The sequence below is a fragment of the Podarcis cretensis genome (assembly GCF_951804945.1).
Source record: "Podarcis cretensis genome assembly, chromosome: 13".
Classification (NCBI taxonomy): domain Eukaryota; kingdom Metazoa; phylum Chordata; class Lepidosauria; order Squamata; family Lacertidae; genus Podarcis; species Podarcis cretensis.
Genome location: NC_137182.1, coordinates 16,527,250 through 16,548,024, shown reverse-complemented (window position 1 = coordinate 16,548,024; position 20,775 = coordinate 16,527,250). Strand labels below are relative to the sequence as shown.

Genomic DNA, 20,775 nt, shown 5'->3' with positions numbered 1-20,775 from the left:
CCATCCTTGGGCCTGTTTGCTGCCTGACAACCCACAGAGGAAAGAGTTCCTGCCCTGTAGGAAGCAGAGGCTGGGCGGCTTTGAAAAAGGATAAGACAAATGCGTGGAGAGTATCGGTGGCTTCTAGCCACAGTGGATGTGCTCTGTCACCACAGTCAGAGGAAGTAGGCTCCCGAATACCACTTTCTGGAAACAGCAGAAGAGGAGAGTGCTCTTGCGCTCAGGTTTTGCTTGCGGGCTTCCGATAAGCATCTGATTAGCTGCCACTTGAAGAGGATGCTGGACCACATGGGCCATGGGCCTGATCCAGCAGGATCTTCTTAAGTTCCTATGGCTATTTATCGGGAAAGCTCTAGCTACAAATTTTCTACATCGGCAGCCTATTGAGTTAGAAGGCCCCTGAGGTCAAACTCTCTGGCCATAATCTGTGCCATACATTTAAAGCCCCGTTAGACTGCTTTAACAATTTCACAGAATACTGGGAGCTGTGGTTAGTTAAGGGTACGGAGAGTGTTTTAAGAGACCCCCTGTTCCCCTCGCAGAACTACATTCCCCAGAGTTCCCTGGGCAGATGGATTGTTAAACCGCTGCCTATGAATTATAGTTCTGTGGCGGGCAATAGAGAGGCATCCTAACACCTCTCAGCAGCATCCTTAGCCAACTACATTTCCCAGGATTCTTTGGGGGAAGCAATGAAGGTTAAACCGGTACAGTGGAACCCTGGTTCTTGAACGCCTCTGTTGTCGTACGTTTCGGCTCCCGAACGCCGAAAACCCAGAACTAACTGCTCCACTTTCCGGAAGCTGAACATGCAGCTTCTGTTTTGAGTTTCCCTACTGTATTGAGGCTTCTGCTTTCAGTTTTCGGTTTTTGAATGTTTCGGAAGTCGAACGGTCTTCCGGAATGGATTGCGTTCAAAAACCGAGGTTCCACTGTACAGGGTTATTCATAATGAAGTATACAGTTTCAACACACTATAAAAAAAGAATGTAATATATCTTACGTTTCCTGTAACAGAGTTGTAGGGGAATATTTAAAGTTTTTTTTAGAAACAGTCACAGATGTTCTGTGTGTGCACCCTTTGTCACACATACATGTCAAACCGGCAGTCCATTTCTGCCCAAACGTGACTCACCCTATGCGTTGATTTTCCTGGGCTTCGTTGAATGGCGGTGCAAACACTATCAACGACTTCTTCCGATACACATGGTCGTCCAGGACTTCTAAGTTTGTACAAACAGCCCATAGTTTCAATTTTTTAATGCCACTCGTAGATATATTTTCTGCTTGGAGGTGTCCCCCCCCCCCGAATCACGATCACAGTTACAGATTCCGTTTTGCTCAATTCAAGAACACAAAACGCCTTCTCCACTGCAGACGCAGCCATTTTGCCTGACAAGCCACGTGACACACACGCTATTGCCTATGTCGCTTGCCTCAGTAGCGGAACACAAACTTTATGAGTACATCTACCTCACAGTTTGCAGTTGTGGTCCTTGTCGTCGCCTGTTATTGTCTTACAGCATCTGGAAACTATACAGTGGTACCTCTGGATGCGAATGGGATCCGTTCCGGAGCCCCGTTCACATCCTGAAGTGAATGCAACCCGCGTCTGCACATCTGCATGTGTGCGGGTCGCGATTTGCCGCTTCCACGCATGCTCGTGACGTCATTTTGAGCGTCTGCGCATGCGCGAGCGGCGAAACCCGGAAGTAACATGCTTCGTTACTTCTGGGTCGCCGTGGAGCACAACCCGAAAACATTCAACCTGAAGGTACTTCAACCCGAGGTATGACTGTACTTTATTATGAATCACCCTGTATAATAGTGTTTTAAATGCCTAGTGCGGACAGGGCCTCCGATCCTAGGAAACTTCATTTTAGGAACACATCACAGGGAACAATATTCTGTTGGGCAGGTGGGCAGCGACGAGCCACAATTACTTGCTATGTTTGCTGAAACAGGTTGGTGTTTTTCCAGCCACAGCGAAGTCTTCCCCTGTGGTTCCACGAGGGCCACTTTCCCCCCTGAGGTTGGGGGGGGGTGGCAATGGGGGTGGGGGGGAAGCGTCCACCTGAAGCGTCCTATTTTTCCCTCCTGTCCTGCAGGATTGCAATCTTCCACCTCCTTCAGGTGTTGCCATTTGAACCAGCAGATCCAAACATTCTTTCAGCAAGTCCACCCAAGCATCCCCTCCTCCAGCGCCCCCGGGAGCGAGCAGGACTCTAAGCCCAGGCCTCCTCTCAACTCCTACTCACCGCGGTGAGCCTCTCCCCAAACCTAACCAGAAACGTCCCCTGCGAATGCGGCCGGAGGCCATAGGCTCGTCTAGGCCAAGGGCATGTTCTCCCCCCCCCCCTCCTAAGCTTGTGTGTTCATTTTGGCAGGCAGTCTCGGATACCGAACTTTAGGAGCCCTCGAAGCAGGGAGGCCATTTTGTAAAATCCCATTTAAAAAAAAAAAAAAAGCTCTGTAACTGGAATGCATTTTGTAAACACCTGCAGATAGTTGCATGCTTTTATTTTTGTCGGTTGCACAACCACGTTCCGGCATTGTTTGCTTTGCTGTTGTTGTTGCTGCTACTGTTGCTTTTGGCTCTAGTTTTCATTGTTGTGTGCAGGGAATTGGAGCTGTTGTACGGAAGGGGTGGGAAGGGGATGTGGAACAGAGATAGGGGAGGGACCAGGTCAGGCCTCTGAAACCCCCTTGAGACATCGCCACCGCCAGCTTTTTAAAGGTTTAATGTGTGTTTCGGCTTTATTTTCCACATTGAGGTCTAGGAACTTTGAGACTGAGAAACTCAGATCTTCAGGATCTGAAGAGCAACTGCTACTACGTTTGGCACAAGTATCATTATTGCCATTATTATTTTATTACCTGCCCTTCACTCTGAGTTCCCAGGGTGGGCTATGGCAATTTATAACGCACCGTTAAAAAATAACATAAAACAACTTAAAATAACAAAAATAGGATGGGCCCCCAAAAGTTGCCGCATTCCATATTCCGCTGCACCCATAACCATGTTAATAGCTTATCATGGAGTATTATATTTCCTTAGTATTTTAAGCATAATCTGGAGCTCACCTTCCCATGGCCTGCTGAGATCCCTGTGGCCTTTTCACTAAAGACAGTGGTGTCCTGAAAAGCAGACTAGAGAGAGTTTGTTTTTCATTGGGAGTGGCATCTCCTGTTCAGCATTTGAACTCGTGACCCGAGACCCAAAGGGTTCTCATACTGCAATCCTGCTGCCCAGCCTAATCCTCTCCCCTGCCCTCTCCTCAATTTCCTGCTCCTCGGGCCCTTGCTCCCGTGCTTCTCTTTATGCTGTTGGACTTGACTGCCGGGTGATATCCAACATCCTTTCTCATGCAGCTATTTCCTTCCCCCTTTCCTCCCTCCTTCCATTTTTCCCTACCTCAGACTCAATCTGGCACACAGCAGGAAGGCGCTGAGGAACTCGCGCATTGTCAGCCAGAAGGACGATGTCCACGTCTGCATCATGTGCCTCCGTGCCATCATGAATTACCAGGTGACCGCGGGCGATGGGACGTTGGGGAGGTTTGTGCCCACAGAAATGGGTTTTTGCAGATTCTTGAAATGATGCAAAAACCTTTGGACCGGAGATGAAAGTGGGATGAAAATATATATCTGGAGCCATGCTCCCTGCAACTCTCTGCCAAAAAATCCCCAAAGTATGGTGTCCAGCCTATTATGGTGTCCATATAATAATAATAATAATAGGGAGGCGGGTGGCGCTGTGGGTTAAACCACACAGGGCCTAGGACTTGCCGATCAGAAGGTCGGCGGTTCGAATCCCCACGACAGGGTGAGCTCCCGTTGCTCGGTCCCTGCTCCTGCCAACCTAGCAGTTTGAAAGCACGTCCAAGTGCAAGTAGATAAATAGGTACCGCTCTGGCGGGAAGGTAAATGGTGTTTCCGTGCGCTGCTCTGGTTTGCCAGAAGCGGCTTAGTCATGCTGGCCACATGACCCGGAAGCTGTAAGCCAGGTCCCTCGGCCAATAAAGCGAGATGAGCGCCGCAACCCCAGAGTCGGTCACGACTGGACCTAATGGTCAGGGGTCCCTTTACCTTTATAATAATAATAAAATTTATTATTTATACCCTGCCCATCTGCCTGGGTTTCCTCAGCCACTCTGGGCGGCTCCCAACAGAATATTAAAAACATGATAAAACTTCAAACATTAAAAACTTCTCTAAACAGGGCTGCTTTCAGATGTCTTCTAAAAGTCAAATAGTTGTCTATTTCCTTGACATCTGACTGGAGGGCGTTCCACAGGAGGGGTGCCACTACTGAGAAGGCCCTCTGCCTGGTTCCCTGTAACTTCACTTCTCTCGGAGCTGGACCTTAGTGTCCGGGCTGAATGGTGGAGACGCTCCTTCAGGTCCAAACTGAGAACATTTGGAGGTGGGGGGGAGTCACAGGCATGGCCAATGTTCATATGGCAAGGCTCCTGCTTGAGAAAGAATCCAGTCCTTGACCCTCCATGGAATGAGAGGAACCCTCTTCTCCCTCCCTTCAGTCACCATTCCCCAATTTCCTCTAGCTCAACTCGGATTGCTAACATCCTCTCTCACCTTTCCCTTAGTCCGGGTTCAGCCTTGTGATGAACCACCCAGCCTGTGTCAATGAGATCACACTGAGCCTCAACAACAAGAACCCCAGGTAAGGACTCAGAACTCTTTTTCCAGACATGTGTTTCTTCATTTCTGAAAAGAAAGATGCATAGCACTCAGGCCTATCTAGGGGTCGGAGCCTTCCAAACTGGGATGCCCTGTTCTCTAAATCCTAGGTAGGAGGTAGGATGTTTCATAGTGAAGGAATTGGACTCTCTTCACAATTGCTTCACATGTTACAGTACACTGAGTCCCACTGTTTTTTTTATGTTTGGATGCATTTAAAAGGACCCACACACAAAAAGATGGAAGGTATGCTATGGGGAGTTGAGAAAGGGTGTGGACAGCACAATTTTTTCCCATTCAAGAAGAGGATTTTTAAAAAATTGTGAATACCCTAGTACAGGGGTCAGCAAACTTTTTCAGCAGGGGGCCGGTCCACTGTCCCTCAGACCTTGTGGGAGGCCGGACTGTATTTTGAAAAATAATAATGAATGAATTCCTATGCTCCACAAATAACCCAGAGATGCATTTTAAATAAAAGGACACATTCTACTCATGTAAAAACATGCTGATTCCCGGACCGTCTGTGGGCTGGATTTAGAAGGCGATTGGGCCGGCCCCGGCCCCCGGGCCTTAGTTTGCCTACCCATGCCTTAGTATATGGCACTTGACAGTATATGCCTGACCTCAGAAAGTGTGGCCAAATACTCCTCGTTTTTATTAGCACTTATTAATGCCCAAGGGACGCGGGTGGCGCTGTGGGTAAAACCTCAGTGCCTAGGACTTGCCGATCGTATGGTCGGCAGTTCGAATCCCCGCGGCGGGGTGAGCTCCCATCGTTCGGTCCCAGCTCCTGCCCACCTAGCAGTTCGAAAGCACCCCTAAGTGCAAGTAGATAAATAGGTACCGCTTTATAGCGGGAAGGTAAACGGCGTTTCCGTGTGCTGCGCTGGTGCTGGCTCGCCAGAGCAGCTTCGTCACGCTGGCCACGTGACCTAGAAGTGTCTCCGGACAGCGCTGGCTCCCGGCCTCTTAAGTGAGATGAGCGCACAACCCTAGAGTCGGACACGACTGGCCCGTACGGGCAGGGGTACCTTTACCTCTTTATTAATGCCCAGGCTTTGCTTAATGGGGGAGATGCAGTTTGCCGTGTCTGGCTTGTCCCTTATCCCTGCTTTTCCCACCAAAGGAGCCCTGAAAGGCTCAAGAAATGCCCACAAAAAGTAGCATGAGTTCTATTCTCCTACTGTCCGTCCCGCACATTCCCAGTTGTGGTTGCGGCCTGCGGCCTTCCTTGTTCCTTTTTCTATTAACTCTCCTCCCTAGTCAGCTGTTTCTCCTAACCCCCTTGCCATTCACCACCTGCTTTTCTTTATATAGCCCAAAAACATGCCCCCAATCCCATCACTTCCCTCATGTGGATGACAGAGGGAGGGAAAGGTAGCATAGTCCGAAACCTTGTGTAGAAGGCTGGACCCACCCACCAATTTGCCGCAGAAGATGTCCCCACCAAGCAAGTTAATCCAGGAGGCTCAAGCTAGTCAGCCATGCTTCATGTTTCTGGAAATGGCAACCCTTGAACCCATCACCATCCCCACAAGCTGTCTGCCCCCACTTGGGAGTTTCTCTTGAGCCATTTGCATCCATCACACCCTTCGGCCCCTTTTCAGGCACGATGACCCACTTGGGAGTCCTTCATCTCACTGCTTTCCTCTTGGCAGGACTAAAGCTCTTGTCCTGGAGCTGTTGGCTGCTGTCTGCTTGGTCCGAGGGGGACACGACATCATCCTGGCTGCATTTGACAATTTCAAAGAGGTTTGTAAGCTCCGTAACCCTTTCGACGGTGCTGGTTTCTGGCGTGCAACAAGATTGCAAGTCAATCAAATACAGTGGTACCTTGGTTCTCAAACGCCTTGTTACTCAAACAACTTGGAACCCAAACACTGCAAACCCAGAAGTACATAAGTGTTCTGGTTTGCGAACTTTCTTTGGAAGCCAAACATGCTCCATTTTGAGTGTTACGTTTCTGATTCGAGTGCCACACTTCCATTTTGAGTGTTATGCTAGGTCTGTCTGTTTTTGCTATTTACTTTGCGTTTTGGTTTTTGCAGCTCTTTTTTGTTTTGTTTTTGTGAGGAACCCAGTTCAGCTACTGATTGATTGATTGATTGATTGATTGTGTGATGGCAGTACATTGTTTATTGCTTTCATTTTATGGATCAACGGTCTCGTTAGATAGTAAAATTCATGTTAAATTTCTGTTTTAGGGGTTGTTTTTAAAAGTCTGGAACGGATTGATCAGTTTTGCATAACTTTCTGTGGGAAAGCGCACCTTGGTTTTGGAATGCTTTGGTTTTGGAACAAACTTCTGGAACGAATTAAGTTTGAGAACCAAGGTACCACTGTAGCCCAAAGTACATACGTCCACTGGGTTTCTGCACGATTCACTGCTCAGGCTTTTGCCTCGTTCCAGTCGGCCTTTCCCACAGGATAGAAATTCCTGCATTGAGTTTTCATTCTGTGTGATTTGATCATTCAGCCGTTCCCAATGCATAAAGGCAGCCTGCCCTCAGAAGAAGTAGGCCCAGAACAGTGACTCGTGCATGAACAGTGGCGCTTGAGCTCCTCTAAAGGTTGTGGGCAGTTCTTGCTTTTGTTTCTGTAAAGGTAGACCCTTTCAGGCAGAAGTGTTAGTTGTGTTTTCATATTTTGCTCAGGAATAAAGCGTGACTCACTCAGCAGTCAGAAGCTTGGGGAACATGTACGGAATGATGTGGGGCAAACACTGTGTTGTGGGGTGGCTTATCACAGATGGAAACTGGCTCCCCCTGCCCCATTTTATTCTAGATCCCTTTGCTGCTACTGCCTGCAATTTGTACCCAGCCTTCTTCTTCTTCTTTGGCGATCACTCGTAGCCGAGTAAGATTGTCTTCCATGAACACAGTCTTAACAGTGAGTCCGTAAGTGACTGTGGAGGCCAATTCTGGATCCACACCTCCTTCCACGGTGGGGACATAGGTTTCCAGGCGGGAGTTGATCACTGTGAGGGTTTGCAAAGCATGCCTTCCTCTCAGCACGTTTCTCCCTTTCGTCCTGAGTTTGAGCATCTTCAAAGCCATGACAGCTTTGGTAAAGGCTGATCTCCAATTGGAGCGCTTGCAGGCCAGAGTTTCCCAGTTGTCGGTGTCTATACTACATTTTTTTAGATTGAGAGAGTCTTTGAACCTCTTTTGTTGACCACCAGCATTAAGCTTTCCATTCTTAAGTTCAGAATAGAGTACAGTGGTACCTCTGGTTACGTACTTAATTCGTTCCAGAGGTCCGTTCTTAACCTGAAACTGTTCTTAACCTGAAGCATCACTTTAGCTAATGGGGCCTCCTGCTGCTGCTGCGCCACCAGAGCACGATTTCTGTTCTCATCCTGAAGCAAAGTTCTTAACCCAAGGTACTATTTCTGGGTTAACGGAGTCTGTAACCTGAAGCGTATGTAACCCCAGGTACCACTGTAGTTGCTTTGGAAGACGATAATCAGGCATCCGCACAACATTTCATGACCAGCCTTACATGACCTTGAATGCTAAGCACTTGCTTTGTTATAAAGCTGAAATGGTCACATTTTCCATTATTTTTCCATAAGTAAGGAGTGTGGCTTTGAAAGAGAGAGAGTGTGTTTACAATTGCTCAAACTTTGATGGCTGAATTCTCTCACAGTGTTGTAGTCTGTTCTGTATATGCACATTAAGAACGAAAGCGCCTTCTCCTTAGGGTCAAGCTAAATGTGATGTTAAATGTGTGCCGTTTTTAAAAATGCCAACTGCATCAGCTGGGGAGGAGTGATTAATGGCAGCAGAGGAGGTATGGAGAGGGTTTTAACCCATTCTTCTTGCTGTGCCAATGCTTTTTGAAGGTGGTATTTACTTTGAGAGGAAATCCCTTCTTGGTGCCATTGGAGGAATCACAGAATTACAGAGTTGGAGGGGACCACGAGGGTCATCTAGTCCAGCCCCCTGCAGTACAGGAATGTGGGCCTCGAACCCACAACCCAGAGATTTGAGAGTCTTATGCTCTGCCAACTGAACTAATGCAAATTCCACCTTAAGAAAAGGGATTTTCTTCTTCAGGGATAGGGTTAGATCCCCTCTCCTCCATATTTGCTTTGATCCCACTAATAATCAGCAAAAACGCCCCTGCCCCGCCCCCGCGCTGATGCAATTTCCATTAAAAACAGCAAAATCTTGCACTTTAAATGCAAATACGGCGTTTCCTGTAGTTTGGCTCTTAGTGAAGTTTAGTAAAGCCTCTGTAAGTATATTTTTTATTATTACAGTTTTTATTAAATTTCTGTTTTACATTTTAGAATATTCACTTAAACAACCTTAACATATCAATGACTTCCCTTCCTCTCTTTCCATGGTTCATTTTGCACAGCATAAATCCCTGCATATTTTATATAAGCTAAGCCTTTCAGTATTCCATTATAACATCCATTAAAACTTATTTACACCGTTGAATTTATCTTAACGCTGCCCATTAAGCCTTTTGTAAGTTTAGATGAACTAAGTTAATAAGTAGGGAATAGAAGGGAAACTTGCCTCTTTGGTGCTCGTGCTGTTGCTGTAAACTGACACAGGGAGAGCTGACAAAGAGTCTGCTTAGGTTACATGGGATAAAATTTGCCCATGGTGCAGTTTGGCTTGTGCCAAAGCTTTTGGACGGGAGGAAATGGAATCCTAGGTGCCAAACAGACAGGTGCAAGCCTGATCTGTCACTCAGGCATGGTTGGACAAATTGGACCTGTATTGGTGGTTGAAACCTGGGCACAGATTCTCTTTCTGCTTGAATATGTGGGATTATCCTCCATCTCCTCTGCCCTCCTTTCCTCTCCTCTCCTGCATGGCTTAATTGTCTGTAGTTTTTCAGAAATGACTTATGCATCATTACTTCTGCAGTTTTAAGGCCACTAACTCTGATCATTTAGCATTTGGCAAGTCAATTCCACCACTAAGTTTTCTCTCCTGTGAGGTAGTGATACCTGGAGGGTGGGGAGGCGTAGATGTGTTAAGTTTGCCTTGCGGCAAAAACCTGAACGATGGCTACCAAAAATTATTATTGTGGGATAGGCCTTTGTGAGGTAGGTGGGTGGCTCTTCCCCCCGTTTTACAGACTGGAAACGGAGGCTTCGCAATAGCAGGGTGGCCAGGGTTGTGTGCATCATCTGTGGCAGAAAATACAAAATTAAATTAGTCATAAATTAAAGACCAGCTGTTTACCCACTGGATAGCGCTCTTTATGGTGTGTCTGCCCCATATCAAATAGCTCAGAAAAAAGGAGGGACACTTTTGCTTGTACAGTGGTACCTTGGGTTAAGAACTTAATTCGTTCTGGAGGTCCGTTCTTAACCTGAAACTGTTCTTAACCTGAAGCACCACTTTAGCTAATGGGGCCTCCCGCTGCTGCTGTGCGATTTATGTTCTCATCCTGAAGCAAAGTTCTTAACTTGAGGTACTATTTCTGTGTTAGCGGAGTCTGTAACCTGAAGCGTCTGTAACCCGAGGTACCACTGTATATGCAATTCTTTCTCCTTTGTTGATCACTCATAGCCGAGTAAGATTGTCTTCCATGAACACGGTTTTAAAAGTGAGTCCGTAAGTGACAGTGGAAACCAGTTCTGGATCCATACCTCCTTCCACAGTGGGAACATAGGTTTCCACGTGGGAGTTGATCATGGTGAGGGTTTGCCAAGCGTGCCTTCCTCTTAGCACGTTTCTCCCTTTCGTCCTGCGTTTGAGCATCTTCAAAGCCCATGAAACCTTTGGGAAAGGCTGATCTCCAATTGGAGCTCTCGCAGGCCAGTGTTTCCCAGTTGTCAATGTTTGTACTACATTTTTTAAGATTTGCCTTGAGAGAGTCTTTAAACCTCTTTTGTTGACCACTGCCATTACGCTTTCCATTTTTAAGTTCAGAATAGAGTAGTTCCTTTGGAAGACGATCATCAGGCATCCGCACAACATGACCAGTCCAACGAAGTTGATGTTGAAGAATCATTGCTTCGACACTGGCGATCTTTGCTTCTTCCAGTACACTGGCATTAGTTTTCCTGTCTTCCCAAGTGATGTGTAATTCTTTTCAGAGATGCAGATGTCTCTGAAATATGCAATTATGCCTGCCCTAACTTAGTGTACTCCTAAAAGGGAAATTACCCCAGCCTTTCATTGTCCTGCAGCTGTCCATTATTGGAGGGTGTATGAGTGAAATCTTAGCTACAGCTGAAGACGACATCCCCAATATTGCATAGCCAGAAATAGGAGATTGTTTACTCTGGGCTTTTATATCCCAGCACTGATTATACCAGGAGTAGAGAAACTCTGGGTGTGATGAAGTGATTAGGTCCCAACTTCCATATTAAAGACCAACATTGGCCATGCTAGATGGGTGCTGATGGAAGTTCAACCAGGTCTGGAGGGCTACAGTCCGCCACCCCCCCCCCCCCGCCCTGCCCTGATCTACAGACAGACAAATTTTGATGCCCCCCTCTCTCGCCCACACACCTTGCCCTGGCTGTCTTGAGTCCTTCACAGGTCATTGTGTCTCTCCATTCCTCCAGGGTAGAAAGCCCAGAACTCCTTTAATCTCTTTTTTAACAACCTCTGAGCTGCTTGAGCATGTAAATATAAGTAAGTGCAGAGTTGCTCTTGCAGAAGGACAGTCCGTTCAAACATGAAAGAATAGCCTGGCACAAGCTCAGAGAAAATGTGATTGCCTCCACCGCCATCGCGCCAACTTGGTACTTGCTCTCAAGGCATAACTGTTCAGTGTACTGACAATGGATGTTTTGTAAACGCATGTCTGTCAATTTATGTGAGTGCGGAGGACTCTTGAGTCTGCGTGTGTCATTTGCAAGGAAGGATCAACATGTCAAACCCCCCTCTGCTCCATTTTTCTCTGCAGATAAGCTTCATGTATTATTATTATTACGGTATTTATTGAATTTATATACCACCATATACCCGGGGAACTCAGGGCAGTTCATAGAATAAAATCAAGATATAAAACCACAAAATACATAATAAAAAGAAAAACAGCAACCCAATAGCCCACCTCCCCCCCCCAAAAAAAAGCATTTTAAAAGGGCATAGGACATAAATCAGATCAGTCAAAGGCCTAGCTAAAAAGGAACGTTTTTACCTGGTGCCTAAAGGTGTATAATGAAGGCGCCAGGCAAACTTCCCTGGGGAGAGCATTCTATAGATGGGGAGCCACTGCAGAGAAGGCCCCGTTCTCGTGTTGCCACCCTCCGGACCTCTCAAGGAGGAGGCACACGAAGGAGGGCCTCAGAAGATGATCTCAGGGTCTGGGTAGGTTCATATGGAAAGAGGCAGTACTTGAGCTATTGCGGTCCTGAGCTATTTAAGGCTTTATAGGTCAAAACCAGCACTTTGAATTGGGCCCGGAATTCATGTAGTCTCCGAGACCAACTACAGGGGGAAACACTGTTAAAATCTGCTGTAGGAGAATCAGTGGCAGGTGGGGAAAGAATAAGGCACTCTTTCTTGCCCGGTGATATCTACACACACACCCTGAAAATGCTCCCCCACTTCCATATTACAGTTATGCAGTAAACCCAGTCTGGCAACCCCTCGTTTTCATTGTAAGTTGTAGTTCTTCCTGCAGCAATCCATGCTGGAATATCAAATACCTTCTCTGCTGAGCCCTCACATTTGCTTCCCCCTAGAATAGCCTCCCCCAACCTTGGGTTTTCAGATGCTGGATGCTAGACTACAACCCACACCATCTCTAGTCCGCATGGCCAATGGTCAGAGATGATGGGAGTTCTAGTCCCACAGTATCTGGGGACTCGAGGCCGGGAAAGGCAGCCCTAGAGATGTGCAAATCTCTGAAATGGTGACCCAAGACAAATAATGCATGTTCAGGATTCTCCCGGATGTTGAGTCAGCAAGTGCCAGACTTTAAGGCCGGGCAACCCATTGCAGGAAAACCTTTGCTCAGGGCAATTGGCCTCCGAAGATGTCTTTGTACAACATGAAACCTCCTGGAATTCTGGGCAATCTGCCTGGCCCTAAAAGCCTTTGTCCCAGTTCTTCAGAGAAAAGACGTATTAGTCAGCAGAGAGAATATCAGTGCCAAGACCTACATAAACAGGCAAGGGGAACTTAAATCCTGTCAGTTTTTCAAGGAAAAAACCTTGTGTGATCTAATGGGCAGTGCTCCAACTCACTTTTCCGGCAGCCTAACATTTGAGAGGAAATCTCAGAATTCAGGTGGGTTGTCTTGGCCATCCACCAGTGGACCAGCAAAACATCTGAAGGTTTTTTTTATTGCTTTTTATCTTACCAGATGACATCAGGGTTTTTGCCACTGGCACAGTGAGATGTCTCTTTGTTCAAGCTGAATACCCTAAAAGTATCTCTTAGGAAAAAAAGGGAAGAGGGCCATAATTTTCATCACTCCCAGATAGCCTAAGTGTCCCTGCCTCCCCAACTTCATACTTTTAAGGCTTCCAGCAATTTCAGACTTGCTCCTTGGGTCTTCTTCTACATACCTGAAGCTCCAAATGTGCCATCTGATTGCTTGATGCTCTGAAGTCCAAACCCTTCTATACTTTGGTTTTCAAGTTTGACATAGCTGGAATATCTTGGTAAGCTATCTGAAATTAATCTGTTGATCTGATTAAATTCATGATGATGATGATGATAATAATAATAATAATAATAATAATAATAATAATAATAATATATTTATACCCCACCCATCTGGCTGGATTTCCCCAGCCACTCTGGGCAGCTCCTAAAATAATAATATTATTATTATTATTATTATTATTATTATTATTATTAACAACAACAACAACAACAACAACAATAATAACGTGATAAAACATCAAACATTAAAAACTTCCCTATCAGCCTTCAGATGTCTTCTGAAAGTCAGATAGTTGTTTATTTCCTTGACATCTGATGGGAGGGCGTTCCACAGAGCAGGTGCCACTACCGAAAAGGCCCTCTGCCTGGTTCCCTGCAACCCCACTTCCTGCAGGGAGGGAACCGCCAGAAGGCCCTCGGAGCTGGACCTCAGTGTCTGGGCTGAACGATGGCGGTGGAGAAGCTCATTCAGGTATACTGGGCTGAGGCCGTTTAGGGCTTTAAAGGTCAGCACCAACACTTTGAATTGTGCTCGGAAATGTACTGGGAGGCGATGTAGGTCTTTCAGGACTGGTGTTACGTGGTCTCGGCGGCCGCTCCCAGTCACCAGTCTGGCTGCCGCATTCTGGATTAGTTCTGGTTTCTGTGTCACCTTCAAAGGTAGCCCCACGTAGAGCACATTGCAGTGGTCCAAGCGGGAGATAACCAGAGCATGCCCCATTCTGGCGAGAGTGCGTGGGCGGGCAAATCTATGCCTAGTCCACGCAAGTAGCTTACGGCATTCAGGTTTGTAAACAGCGAAAAGAATGGAAACAAAGCCCCAAGCAGCCTGATTAAATTCAACAAACAGCCAAGGCCACTCCCGGGCAGAGATCAGCTGCGTTGCCCAAAGCGCCTTTCTTTTGCAAAGTTTTAAAAACGCATGTGCTTTTAAATGTTGACATTGCTTTGGGACAGTCAGGCAGCCGCCGTGTATCCAGCTTGTGCTTGTAGCAAACTCTAGTAACGCTGCAATTTTATCTTGGGTGAAACAGTCATCCCCGTTGAGGGTTCAGAGTCACAGGTGGGAAGCGAGGGAAACGGAGTCAACAGCCTCTGGGAGAAACCCTCTCCTCTTTCCCCCAGCCCTACTGCCCTCCTCTATATCAAATATCCATCCCTACTCAGAGACCACTGGCTGCATCAGCTGTAACTGGAGGAGTAACAACATCTTGGGCCAAGGGGAGAGCTTTGTATATATAAGCAGGGCTGTGTTAATGTCATACACAATGGCCTGCTTGTAGATTCCCCCCCCCCCCATTCCTCCTTGCTCCCTTACACTAATGTGTGTATCTGCCGAACAAAACCAAGACCGCCCCCCTGCCCCCTCCCCAATGTAATGCAGCCACCCTAGGTAACCGCATTTGGTTGCATTCACCCCTTCCCTGTACCTGAAGTTTCCCTCTGTTTCAGAATGTCGATGGCAAGCTCCTTTTTCTGTTACATACGCTTCAGGTTACATACGCTTCAAGTTACAGACTCCGCTAACCCAGTAATAGTGCTTCAGGTTAAGAACTTTGCTTCAGGATGAGAACAGAAATCATGCTCCGGTGGCATGGCAGCAGCAGGAGGCCCCATTAGCTAAAGTGGTGCTTCAGGTTAAGAACGGTATCAGGTTAAGAACGGACCTCCGGAACGAATTAAGTACGTAACCAGAGGTACCACTGTATTTTATTTTCATTTTTTGAGCAAGTTTTTTTATACATTCACATCCTTTTCAAATTCTGCGCTCCTGGCATAACTTAGAGCCCTCAGACTTAACCCCCACCCCCCAATTTCCAAATTTCCCCCTATTTCTTTGCATCTAAATACATTTTTTCTAGTTCATTTTGTCGCTCTCCCCTCCCCCCAACTAATATTACATTATACGTGTTACAATAATCCTTCTAACGTTTTTAAGTATACACAGTGGTCTTATATTCTGAAAACCTTTTCCACTCTTGATTGAATTTCTTATCGTCTTGGTGCCTGATCCTCACGGTCATCTTTGCCATTTCGGCATAGTCCATCATCTCAGTTATCCACTCTATGTTGGTCAGGGGACTTTTTCTTCCTTCCACTTCTGGGCAAGTGGCATTCGTGCAGTTGTTGTTGCGTACATAAGTAGTCTTTTAAATTCTTTTGGTATTTTGTCTCCTGTTTGTTGTTGTTTAGTCGTTTAGTCGTGTCTGATTCTTCTTTAGTTGTGTCCGACTCTTCATGACCCCATGGACTAGAGCATGCCAGGCACTTCTGTCTTCCACTGCCTCCCGCAGTTTGGTCAAACTCATGCTGGTAGCTTCAAGAACACTATCCAACATCTCGTCCTCTGTCATCCCCTTCTCCTTGTGCCCTCCATCTTTCCCAACATCAGGGTCTTTTCCAGGGAGTCTTCTCTTCTCATGAGGTGGCCAAAGTATTGGAGCCTCAGCTTCAGGATCTGTCCTTCCAGTGAGCACTCAGGGCTGATTTCCTTCAGAATGGATAGGTTTGATCTTCTTGCAGTCCACGGGACTCTCAAGATTCTCCTCCAGCACCATAATTCAAAAGCATCAATTCTTCGGCGATCAGCCTTCTTTATGGTCCAGCTCTCACTTCCATTGGGAATTGTCTCCTGTTAACCCTAGTAAAAAGGCTTCTGGATTTTTTCATAAAAGTTATCTTAAACACTTTTTTTCAGTTCGTTATAGGGCCACTTTCTCCCCCCCCCCCTTTCCTTTTTTTGGGTCTAATGTTCCAGTTGTCATTACGGAATACAGTGGTGCCCCGCAAGACGAACGCCTCGCAAGACGGAAAACCCGCTAGACAAAAGGGTTTTTCGTTTTGGAGGCGCTTCGCAAAACGAATTTCCCTATGGGCTTGCTTCGCAAGACAAAAATGTCTTGTGACTTCCTGCGGAGTTTTTCCCCTTTTCCCCCCCTTTCCTAAGCCCTAAGCCGCTTATCAGCTGATCCGCTGATAAGCCGCTTAACAGCTGATCGCTAAAAGCTGCTAAACCGCTAATAGCGCTAATCCGCTAAGCTGTCAATGGGCTTGCTTCGCAAGACAAAAAACCGCTATACGAAGAGAATCGCGGAATGGATTATTTTCGTCTTTCGAGGCACCACTGTACGTTCATTTAGCGGACGTTGGACTTGGGCCAGGGAGGCTTGGGTTTAAATTCCTCCACTGTGAAGCTCACAGGGTGATCTTGGGCCAGTCACAATCTCTCACCCTAGCCTACACCGCAGGACTGTTGTAAAGACAAAAAGGAATACTAACTCCACGAGTTCCTTGGATGGAATAGAAATGTCATAAAATGCACTTGGAATGAATTCCCAATTATTTTGTTGCTGGGGGCGAGCCAGAGAGATTTTTAAAATGTTCTTTGGGGATCTGGCACTCTCATCCACCATGCTAGACATGGCTTTGAGAGTCACTACTGTACCATTTGCCTATACAGTGGTACCTCTGGATGTGAACGGGATCCATTTCAGAGCCCTGTTCGCATCCTGAAGCGAACGCAACCCGCGTCTGTGTGTGTGTGGGTCGCAATTTGCCGCTTCTGCACATGCGTGTGACATCATTTTGAGCGTCTGCGCGAGCGGCGAAACTCGGAAGTAACGCACTCGGAGCGCAATCCAAAAAGGCTTAACCTGAAGTGACTTGAACCCGAGGTATGACTGTATCTTTGAATGCTATTAACGTGTGAGAGAATGCGGAAGAGAGCAGTCTTTCTGTTTAAAGCAGGTTTGTGGAATCTTCGGCACTCTTAATGGTTTCTTCAAACTACAACTCCCATCATCCCTGTCCATTGGCCGTGCTGGCTGGGGCTGGTGGGAATTGGAGTAACCTGGAAGTGGGTTGCAGCCAGCATAGGTTTCACATTTGTGCCTAAGGCCAAGGTAGATTAGAAGCAGAATAGGCATTCTGGTTATTATGTCTTGAATCGCTTTCATATATCCAGACGGTTGAAATATTTATATCCAGATTTTCCAGTCAGTCGCTCAAGGTGACTCACATTAAAACTGTTAAAACCCTTAAACGATGAAAAACAACAATAAAACCCGCATGTGTTAACTGAGGCATCCGATTTGTTTCCTCCTTCCCTAAGACAAATCACCCAGGGCTGGTTCCCAACAGCTATGCCTGTTAAACTGCCGCAGTTTCCCATCCCTCCCTCCTGAGGGAACCACAGTTAATGCGAAAGGGGGAAAGGATCTTTTACCATTCTCAGCTCCCTCATAAAACTGCTGTTCTCTTGAGGAAGCCATGACAGTGTTGGGACTGGCAGAGGTGAAGCAAGTGTTGGGAAGATAAGCTTGGCAAATACGTGAGCTGGCGAGAAGTCAGGCTGGCCGGCTGAGAAAACGAGAAGCAAATGAGGGGTTGTGCAGTGGCAGTTTTGAGTCTCACACCTGCAATTTTTGCAGGTTGAGTCAACCAGGGCAGAACAAGAGGCTTCATAGGGGCTGGTGGCTCTGTAGTAGCTGCAGCGCCCAGCCATGGGTGGCACAGTTGCCCAAGCATAGCTGAGGGCAGTCTAGAATGCCCCCTTTTCTAGCAAGCTGACCTCTTGGTACCAAGAGTGGGATGATGTTGGATTTCTGTTTATGCCACTGTGCAGTTTTTGGAGTCACAAGACTCTGTTTACATTCCAGACTGTTGGAAGTCTCACGGGAGATGGGAGACGGATGTTGTTGTTACTGGTTTCCTGTTTCTCTGTCTCAGTTGGTTCACTGACTCTCACAGAGAGAGGATGTATATTCTTTTCTGTCTGCGTAGTTAGAAAGAAAACATAGTGATGTAGCTCATATATTTCTCGTCCTTCTGCTGCTGTCTGGATACTCTGCGTAATTGGAACATGCCTGAAGCCTCATCAAAGGCTTAGGTCGTTAATCACCGTTCGGAGGACACGAGAAATAGCTCGGCCGTACGGAGTTCCGGCAGATAACTGGGTCTGGCTACCAGAGTATGTTGGACTCCCTAGGCATCCAGATTGACCAGTTGAAACTGTTATTTGTTAGCCCAAAAATGGAAAACAAGCAAGGTCCCAACCAAAGAAGAGTGGTAACTTAAGTTGACAGAATATGCACAACTTGTATGTTCTTCTTCTCTTATTTTATATGTTAAGTCTACGTTTAGAGAATATTGGAAAATGTTTATTGAATATATGGTAAATAACTGTGTACAGCTTAAAACGCTGGCAGCACGAAGATAAATTCAACAGTGTAAATAAGTTTTGATGGATGCAATAACGGAATACTGAATGGTTTAGTTTATGTAAAATATGCGGGGATTTATGATATGTGAAATGAACCATGGAAAGAGAAGAAGGGAAGTCATTGATATCTTAAGGATGTAAAAATGAAGACATTAAATTGTAAAACAGGAAATTTAATAAAAATTATATATATTTTAAAAAAGAAAGAAGCTTTGTAGTGCCAAGTAAGCCTTTGGCACCAAACCAATCTGACTGCCTTTCTTTTCTTCCCTGCAGGTCTGCGGTGAGAAGAACCGCTTTGAGAAGCTGATGGAATATTTCCGAAATGAAGACTGCAACATTGATTTCATGGTAATGCAAAAGCTGAGAGCAAAGGTCACTGTTTAGCTTCTTGCCTACCAAGGGCTCTCCCTCCCTCCTCAAACATACCATCACAAATACAAAGGCATCAGGGATCTTTGAGGCTGGCGGTGGGGGAAAGCAGCGCTTCCCCCCACCGCCAGCCCCACAAGCTCGGGGGGCAGCAAGAAGGCTTTGCCCTGTTTCCCGACCTGCTCTTGAACGCACCTTGTTTTTGAGGGGGAGAACAAGAAAAAAAAAATTCCCCCCCTCCTATGGTCTGGTGCGTCCTATGGTCCAGTGCGTCCAATAGAGTGAAAAATGCGGTAGATAGTGTTCACATACGCACACACAAACACACACACACAGAGCCTTGCTGCCTTTCGCCTGATTTGCACACATCACTGAAATGTCGATTAAAAACAAAACATTGGCTTATTTTTTTTTTTAGTTTACTTTGGTTTGCCACTCATGGTTTGTTTGGAGGAAGCAAGCCACACTCCCAGATTTGAATGCCACAACAGTGCAGACCATGATATTCCAGTCTGGTATAGGGAATAGAAATGTCCCTATGGTGACAAGATTATTCAGGCAGCATCTCCTGTCCTCAACCTTGCTCCTTCCTTGTTGCTGTCTTTTGAGCTAAAGGGAATGCGGCTGAGCAGCTGGAGCAGCCAAATAAACAGGCCAGACTCTGCCTTTTGCATTGTCCTTTGGGCCCGCTCCACGTTGTTGGCTATCATTGGCGGAGACAGAGAAACAAGGAAATTGGGACATCAGGGCATCGATAAGTTCTGTGAGATAAAACAGAGCAGGATGTGGATAAGGTTGTGTCCAGTTAAGTGCTACTAAGAGTAGACCCACTGAAGTTAATGCACCTAGGTTAGTCCTGTCCATTAATTTCAATGGATCTATTCTGAGTAGGACTATGGATCCAACCCACAGCGACTGTTTGTGGTCGTATCTCAGACATCATCCCTGTTTTGTTGTGAGATGGCAAATATAGTAGTAGTAATAATAATAATAATAATAATAATAATAATAATAATAATAAAGGTAAAAGACCCCTGACAGTTAAGTCCAGTTGCGGACGACTCTGGGGTTGCGGCGCTCATCTCGCTTTACAGGCCGAGGGAGCTGGCGTTTGTCCGCAGACAGTTTTTCTGGGTCATGTGGCCAGCATGACTAAACCGCTTCTGGCGCAATGGGACATCGTGATGGAAACACCGTTTACCTTCCCGCCGGAGCACTACCTATTTATCTGCTTGCACTGTGATGTGCTTTCGAACTGCTAAGTTGGCAGGAGCAGGGACCAAGCAACGGGAGCTCACCCTGTTGCGGGGATTTGAACTGCCGACCTTCTGATCGGCAAGCCCAAGAGGCTCAGTGGTTTAGACCACAGCGCCACCTGTGACCCCAATAATAATAATAAATAATACCCCGCTCACCTGGGTGGGTTTCCCCAGCCACTCTGGGCGGTTCCCAACAAAATTTTTAAAACACGATAAAACATCAATCTTTAAAACTTCCCTAAACAGGGCTGCCTTCAGATGTCTTCTAAAAGTCAGATAGTTGTTTATTTCCTTGACATCTGATAGGAGGGGGTTCCACAGGGCGGGCGCCACTACTGAGAAGGCCCTCTGCCTGGTTCCCTGCAACCTCTTTCCCACAGGGAGGGAACCACCAGAAGGCCCTCAGCGCTGGACCTCAGTGTCCGGGCTGAACGATGGGGGTGGAGACGCTCCTTCAGGTCTAGTGGGCCGAGGTCGTTTAGGGCTTTAAAGGTAGCACCAACACTTTGAATTGTGCTCAGAAACGTACTGGGAGCCATTGTAGGTCTTTCAGAAGAGCTACCCTTTTAAGGCTGTACTTTTGAGATGGTTTGGTTTATTGTTCAAGCTGAGAGCCAAGGGTGGC

The 20,775-nt window shown here is 46.6% G+C and overlaps 1 protein-coding gene across 1 annotated transcript in view; it reads left to right on the top strand.

Moving 5' to 3' along the window:
• FMNL1 (formin like 1) overlaps nt 1-20,775 on the top strand; it is a 113,163-nt gene that overhangs the window by 63,950 nt on the left and 28,438 nt on the right. Inside the window, exons 7-11 of the mRNA XM_079950199.1 lie at nt 2,134-2,262; nt 3,421-3,529; nt 4,608-4,684; nt 6,360-6,453; nt 18,796-18,870. Coding sequence (XP_079806325.1) covers nt 2,134-2,262; nt 3,421-3,529; nt 4,608-4,684; nt 6,360-6,453; nt 18,796-18,870 — 484 coding nt within the window. The remainder of the gene's footprint in view (nt 1-2,133; nt 2,263-3,420; nt 3,530-4,607; nt 4,685-6,359; nt 6,454-18,795; nt 18,871-20,775) is intronic.